Source organism: Anopheles cruzii, unplaced genomic scaffold, assembly GCF_943734635.1.
Source record: "Anopheles cruzii unplaced genomic scaffold, idAnoCruzAS_RS32_06 scaffold00709_ctg1, whole genome shotgun sequence".
In the NCBI taxonomy this organism is placed as follows: domain Eukaryota; kingdom Metazoa; phylum Arthropoda; class Insecta; order Diptera; family Culicidae; genus Anopheles; species Anopheles cruzii.
The window spans coordinates 1,870-9,862 of NW_026454298.1; the positions used below are offsets into that span (position 1 = coordinate 1,870).

General features: G+C 50.5%; 1 protein-coding gene and 1 non-coding gene across 2 annotated transcripts; both read right to left on the minus strand.

Annotated features, from left to right (window-relative positions):
* Positions 1 to 2,913: 2,913 nt before the first annotated feature.
* On the minus strand, positions 2,914 to 2,986 carry Trnaf-gaa (transfer RNA phenylalanine (anticodon GAA)). The gene has a single exon. It is a non-coding gene; the product is annotated as a tRNA-Phe (tRNA).
* A 343-nt stretch (positions 2,987 to 3,329) lies between these two features.
* Positions 3,330 to 5,786, minus strand: LOC128276189 (peptide transporter family 1-like; the record flags this gene model as incomplete). Its single annotated transcript, XM_053014655.1, has 4 exons — positions 3,330 to 3,891; positions 3,976 to 5,335; positions 5,412 to 5,640; positions 5,708 to 5,786. Coding segments are annotated over 4 exons (2,118 nt in total), but the record flags the coding sequence as incomplete, so codon positions are not given.
* Between the last annotated feature and the right edge of the window lie 2,207 nt (positions 5,787 to 7,993).

Below are 7,993 nucleotides of genomic sequence, written 5' to 3' on the forward strand. Positions count from 1 at the left end.
ACGTCAGCACGGGGCAGCTGTGCGTGTGCGTTCATTCAATCCGATCCCGGGATAGGCAGCATCCGGTGCGGCAATCCGGCGTGTGCGTGTGTGGGAAGATGAGTGGTGACATTTGACCTTCTCCTAGCAACGCGTTAGCCAACGCTTCTCCGAAACCAAAACAACGCTCACGGAAGCGATGATCCGTGGCGCGCCACGGGTGAGCTGTTTTTATGCAACAGATCCGGGTGTGCGGGGGGACAATAAACTAATCTCCCCTCCCGTGCGGTCCTAAATGTGTTCCTTCTTTACAGTTCCCCAATCGTTGGCCAAGAAACCCCGAGAATGGTGTCCGGTGGTCTGCAAGAAAAGAGGAATGATTGGGAGTCGCGGAAGGAATCCCCGAACCCCGTTGAAGGTTAAGCGATAAGATACGTACCAAACCTGGCCGTAAGCACCGCTACCGACCGGCGTCAGCATCTGGTACTTGCTCGGCACCTCCCATTCCGTTTTGTTGATTTCGGTCTTGTAAAACTCGGGCATTCTGGATCGGTGCGTTTCCCGGTGGACCGGACAGTTGGATTTTCTTCTTCTACTTCTTCCAGATGGATCGCGAGTATCGGCCGCGGAATTGTGGCCACAACCGAAGGCGATCCGATCGATGTGCACACCCGCCGACGGCACTATTTGCCCTGGTATTTGTCAAGCGGACACCGGGGCGGTGGTAATTGTTGAGATAAGAGCATACAATTTGACGTTCACAATGTTCCGGACACACGCGGCGGCGACCACACACACGCACCGGACCGGACGACGTCGTCGGCGGGCTTGCAACTGGTTTTAATTATAGTTGTACGACGACGAAGAGTCCGAGCCCACGGGGCTTATCGGCGGCACCGATCACAATTTTCACACTGGCACACACACACACGCTGGGCGGTACGTAAATCTTCATGCCCTCGGGGCCCTGCGGTCGGTCGGCAGGGGAAGAAAAGGGTGTCGTAGATATTGGGATCAGATACGAGGCGCGCCGGTTTGATACGGTAATGGCCAACAACGGATTGCAACGTAATGATGCCGCCGGTCAGTTGTTCGACATGTTAATTCGACGTCCCCTGGCCACCCCAGGTGTACCCAGGTGGGCAGAAGCGCCACACGATCGGCGGAAACAACAATTCACTATTCACTCCGCTCCACGTCACAAGCGCCCTAAACAACGGTGGGTGGTTCAACGACGACGGCCGCGAGGAAAAAATATTTTTAGATTCCACCCCAAGAAAGTGGCCGAAGAAGAGCGCTGCCCCGTGGCGGAACCGTTGGCCGTCCTTCGGAAGGGTTAAAGGTCGCGCCACACAACGCCGGAGCGTGAACCGGAGCAACAGCACCGCGGTGAACGAAAACGCACCCGTAACAGGTGTACTAACGGTGCCGGACGGAAAAGCTAATGGGGCAGATTTTGCTTCACCACCAACAATCGGTCAACCACACACCACACTATTGTGCTTTTCCATAAATAGATAATCTGAACCGGAAAACACGTCCGAATACTTTAACCGAAAACACGCGTATACCTTTACCGTGAAATGGTTCTGAATACACCGTTTTTAAATCGCCCTCAACACATTCAAAACCGAACGACGAATTACGAATTACGAACCCGCACGCTTAATTTTTGTTGTTGTTATTATCTTTATCATAGAGATTTTGAGCTTGAAGCTTCTTTCATCTTAATGTACCAATGGGTTTTTGCTAATTTGTCCTACACGAAATATCAAAACACGAAACGTCAAAATGTTGAATGTTTTTTTATGAATTCGACCGATTTTTGAACCTAACTAAGACACTACGAACCAAACTTCGATGACGAACCTAACACCCGAGTCAACATACGAAAATCCCGAACAAATCCGAGTCAACCTACGAAAATCCCGAACACGAAACGAAGAGCGGAGAGCGGGGCGAGAGAGAGAAACAGCAGCGTCTACAATTGAATGTTGAGGGCTCGAAAAGGCCGGACTCGAAGCACTGTGAACTTGTTATTATCTTTTTTATAGACTTTGAGCTTGAAATTCACTGTGAACTGTGAAAAGGCGAAAGACTCTGACCGGACTCGCGAAGAACTGCTGTTTTTACCTTATCTCTAGCAATCGAACCGTTAACCTATTCTCGCGAATTTTTGACATTTGCCATTTTTTTCTCTGATTTTCTGACAGACCCATCCTTACTTTGAACCTGACTTTGAATTCGAATTGGATCGCTATCGTTGCGTTGCTGCATTCAATGGCTAAAAATGTAAACAAATGCGGTGCACTTTCACTGTTTATAAGTAAATATTTATCGAGAAATGTTTCACGATGCTTAAATTTACTTACCGAGATAAGCAACTGCTGAAATAAATAAATAAGGATGCTTTCAACTTTGTCCATTTTCCACCACGATCTAGCTATGGCAATTGGCTCACGTTGAAAAAACACATTAAGTTACATTCAACATTCAACATTACATTGCCATTCAAAAACAAAAAGTCAGTTAGTCGCATTTTGAGTTTAAACGCATTTTCAATTTCACTTAATCTGCGCCGCTTTTGACGCTCACCAAGCTCCTCACAGAACTTTCGTGGTCAACCTGGACGCGTGGCCTAATATGTGTGACATTTCGGTAACCACTTTTTTATATTTTGAGCCTCCCACACGAAACATAAACTATTTGACAATATAAACTAATTTTACGCAAGGTTTTACGCTTCGTGTGGTCCCCCAGTTTTCTTTACGGACACAATACTTCGTCTTCTCGGAGTAATAGTCATTGTCTTGTGTGTCTTAAAAACGCTGGAACTTTCATAAGACAACATTCTTTGCGAAAACATAACAATAAGTCTATTGGAAAAAGGTTGTTAAAAAATGCGATAAGCACCACGAAAAAAAATCTTTCATTTGCCGAAACCCGGGATTGAACCGGGGACCTTTAGATCTTCAGTCTAACGCTCTCCCAACTGAGCTATTTCGGCTACACCCTTGTCTTACGTCCATACCCTCTTATAAGCGCACGGACGTAAGTCTCACGAAACATGAAATATGGAAACACTGGAAATATGGTCTTTGTGTGCTGGCTGCGTACGTTTCGTTTGAAATCATTCTCTCTTTCCGTTGCCAACAAAAATAAACAGTTCGATTCGGCGCATCGATTAGCACGATTTTGTCCCTTTTAAACACAAAAAAGACCTTTTATCACGAAAAACTATTTATTACAAAAATATATATTATCTTACAGCGCCAGTAAAGCGACGGGCGGGGGAAAAAATAATACATCTTAACAATTGATCGCCGATCCACGAACTGATCAACACGCTTCCTACGATCCGCACATCGTAGATACATCGTACCACGGTGTGTGTTGCGAGAATGGAAATACAGAAAGGATGGTTCATTTCTGAACAGTTTCCTAGGGGCCCCGGCCGCCCATTCAGTCTTCCCGGAATGCTTCGTTGGTGTACGTTGTTGTGCCCGCCTTTTCCGGCATGGCACACGGCGGCATGTCCAGTGGATCCTTTTTGCCGCTCTCTTCCACCTCGATGGACTCGACCGGCGGGTCCGAGTAACGGTAGCGCATTGCCAGCACCATAAAGAGTCCCATGTCGAGGAACATGAGCGCGGCGAACAGGAAAAACTCGAGCGCCTGTGACTGGACGAACTTGGCCTCGGCGATAAACACCACCAGCATGTTGCCGATGGCGACCGTGAGCAGCCAGAATGCCTGGATGACCGATTTCATGCTTTCCGGTGCCTGCGAGTACGAAAACTCTAGACCGGTAATCGAGAACATCACCTCACCGGCAGTAATGACGACGTACTGCGGCACCAGCCAGAGCATGTGGACCGAGTTAGACGGAGTGATCGTGTGTTTTTGAAGATTCTGAAACGAACGATAACCCGATCAAAATGAGTTCGAGCTCGATTCACTGAAAATTCGCCAAGCGAATCTCAAGAAAATACTCACGAATTCGTTCTCCAAAACTTCATCCAGTAGCAGCGTGTAGACGCCTCCGACACCTAGCTTCACGGTGGAGATTTGACGATTCCCGACATAAACACCGTACTCTCCATCGCTGACGGTGAGCGGATCGTGCTGATTGAGCGACATGTTGTAGCTGAGATCACCGATTGTGGCGTGGCGCAGTACCACATACTTGGCCGTTTTTACATTAGCCAGCAGCCGAACGCGGGGCATCCCATTTCGGTCCTTTTCGGCCGTATCGGCAAACTCTAGCACCTCGATTTGGCCACCCTTCCACCCGAGGAAGTAGCTGGTCGCTTGACCCGGTTGCAACCGGAATGCACCGCTCACTTCGCTCGCATTTTGTCGCACACAACTGATTTCACCCGTTTCGGCCCGAAACTGAAACGTCACGTTGGAGGCGATGGTTCCTGGCTGGAGGTGGAGCGCCTCGAAGACACCTCGCGAGGGCACGCTAAAGCTGGTCAGATTCTGCATGTCGCTGTGGAACCGATAGTCGCACGGTAGTCCATTGAAAACGCGGAGCTGGGCTTCGTGTGGTGCCGGCAATACGGCATTGGTGCGATCGAGAGCGATCTCAACGAACCCGGACAGTACGAAGGCGGCACCGGCCAACACTCCACCGAAGGAGAGTTTCTGCAGTGGCCGACGAATGCCAATCTTTGATAACCCCGGATAGACTACGCTCTCGAACACCGGGATGAACGCTAGGATGAGCAGCGGATTGATGACCTGCATCTGGTCGGGCTTGATGGTGAAACCGCCCAGCTCTCCGTTCATGCGCGTCGCCTGGAACGTCCACCGGGAGCCTTGCTGATCGAACAGCGCCCAGAAGACGGGCAGCGGTATGTAGAGGATGAGAATTTTCAGCAGCGACTTAATGTCGCCCACGATTCCCTTGCCGTACTTCGCTTCAGCGTAGTCCAACCAGTGCTCGCGCGGGCTAGCCGAGGTCTTCTCCTCCGACCGCACCGACAGCGCATTGGTGATGCACTTGAAAACCAGCACGATCATGTTGCCGGACGGTTTTTTGATCGTGTACATCGCACGTCCGCACACAAAGATCGCGATCGACAGGATCATCAGCGCGGCCGGTACACCGAAGGCCAGCGAGAAGCAGTTCGCATCGCCGAAGCAGTGGACGTCTTCGCGCAGGATCGGTGTCAGCGTGGTGGAGATCAGCGATCCCGCATTGATGGCGAAGTAGAAGAGCGAGAAAAACTTGGCCAACTGCGCGGCCTGCTCGGGAAGCTTGAACTGATCGCCACCGAACGCGGACACGCACGGTTTGATGCCACCGGAACCGACTGCTATGAACAGTAGCCCCAGCACGGTCATTGAGCTGGAGCGGGCGGAGGGGAAAGAGGAATCGATTAGCATGCCGCCACCAGGGGGTCAGTGGTTCCGGGTGAGCTCACGTCGCGGGAAGTTGCAGCGGAGGGATGGCACCGAGGGCGATCAGCGTGCTTCCGGCGCAGTACACGATCGACAGGTAGAGGATGGTCTTAAACTTGCCGAGCCAGCTGTCGGCCAGAATGGCGCCCATCATCGGGAAGAAGTACGCCAGGCTGGTGAAGATGTGATAGATCACGGTGGCTGTGTCCGCGCTGTAGGCCAACCGCTGCGTAAGGTAGAGGGCCAACACGGCTGCAACGATCGAAAGAGGTTTGTTAGTGGCTTACTGCAGCACTGGCTCGGTGGCTAGGTTACTCACTTCGCATGCCATAGTAGTTGAACCTCTCGCTGAACTCGTTGCTGATGATGAAAAATATTGATCGCGGATATCGCACGGGCTGAGGAGGAATGAAGAGATAGAGGGAGAAAAAGTGATGAAAACATGTAAATACTTCAACTTCTGATAAGCTGCCAGTATCGTTTTACAACATTTACAAACAAAAAGGTGAGTGCCATAACCAGGCGAAGGCAGGACAACGGACACGTTGCACGTATGTTTTCCCTATCAACCCGTACGCAATCGCACCACGGTCGAGGAAGATATCTCTGCGCGAAACGCGTCCCGCATCACAATGTTTGGCGCATTTCTACATTTTTTCGTGTACGCTCCTACCTATGCCGCGAAAAGGGACTTCTGGTATCGGTTCTCGGCAAACACGTGCCACTTTCATATGTCTGTGTGTCACGATAACGGTAGTCGGTCGGTGTTTTAGTTTTTCTTCGCCACCCCGCCCACGGTTGGTGTCTGATAGAATTTTGTTTCTGCACATTGTCGCATGCCAGCGAAAGGGAGATTCCGACGAGTGGAACGTCCAAAGGGTGCAACATAATGGAGGAAGCTTCATGCGGCAGAAGTAGCTAACGTTTCCTTTATTGAGGGAATTCCGCTACGCTCACTCCCCACCTCAGACGGAGATTGTTAGATGGTTGTCTTCTGCCTAATGGAAAACGGTTCGTCGGTGGCCGCTTAGTGGGACCCTGGAGTGCGCTCTATAAGCAGAGGCGGAATTAATTTTTGATTACCTTGCACGTTGTGGTAGCGCCAAAAACAGCCAGAGGCCCAATTCGGTCCAGGGTCCCGCACCAAAAAGGCCAATGCCAGGGTGACCAAGCGAACAAATGTTATTTTTTTGGTTGGTATGTTTTCTGTATGTAACGTTAAACAAAAAAACGTAAACATAAGCACCACCATGGTCACCCCAGCACCAGCTAGCTCTGAAAACCGTGAAAACGGCTCCGCAGCGTGCGTTTCGTACTGTGAAAATGTCACCAGTCTGGCCGTATTGATTTTTCCAACAGCACCTTCGTTTCAATCGTACGCCGGTTCACCGGGCTGTTTGTGGCATTATCTCGAATGCGAATGCTAATTTACATTCATCACTGGCAGAGAGCTAGGTTGCAGTCAGTCGGGGCTGGCTTGCAACTGCACGCCGCTGCAACGAAGGTGCCAAGCCTCCGGAAGGTCCGTCGGCTATTCATTATGCAATACACGGACGGGTATGGACATTTCGGCCCGGGGGTCTGTTTCGGTATGATTTCGTTTCGTTTTTTGCGCCTAACCGATTGACCTACAAATCGCTTACGCCGATGACGTACGTAAGCGATCAACCACCACACCAAATGGTGGCGGGAAATAACAAAAAAAACAGCATCACCTGCTCCTGATCGGGACACACTAAAAGGCAATAATTGTGAGGGGTAAAAATCAGCTTCTCGGTGGCTTGTCCAAAGGTTGACGGGCCACCACCACCGCAAACAGCCGCGCGATGTGAAACGGCCCGTAACGAAATTTGCAGCTACGTTCGATCGTCTCGCGGCGAGAGTAAAAGCGGGTCAATGTTACGCGAGTGCGCCAGCCCACCAGGCTTGGGCCAACGCGGTGGCACGATGACGGCACCAGCCACGAGCCCTGGCTGGTATTAAGATGTACAGCGATGTTGAAGATCAGTGCGCATCATTCACAGACCCAAACGATCATGGAGTTCATGGTCAGGTTTGTTATGCTGCACGGTTTGTGATTCGATTAGTCGGCTGTGCCTGGTGCAGGGAGACTCGTGTCCAAATTGAATTCTTGTGGTGAGTGCGTTGGTGATTGCTGGAAAAGGAAAGAAGCGCGATCTTGTCAGGATGCGTTTTGTGAAAAAAAAAAAAAATATTCGACCGGACCGGAGTTGGTGCGTGGGTGAATCCATAGTTCATGACAACTTTGCCCGAAGGACGACTCCATTTCTTCGCCATTTCTCACGGCCACGGTCCGTAAACGGAGAGCCAAAGTAACTTGGTCAACGGGGGGCGGCGGACCGATATTCGTCGTGGGATTGATAAGAAATAAATAAAAACTTGTTTACATTGGACGCGCGAGGGTTAATCGGAATCGGAATTTGAATGCACGCGCGATGCATACCCAATGAGCGCGGAATAGTTCCGAGGATCACTAGTCCGTGATCGTTTGGGGGGAGAGGGAGCCATTCCGTGATTGTCAGAGCTGTTCGTTGGCGCTTTTAATTGACATCCTCCCTTCGCGGGACCTTTTTATTATGAAGGC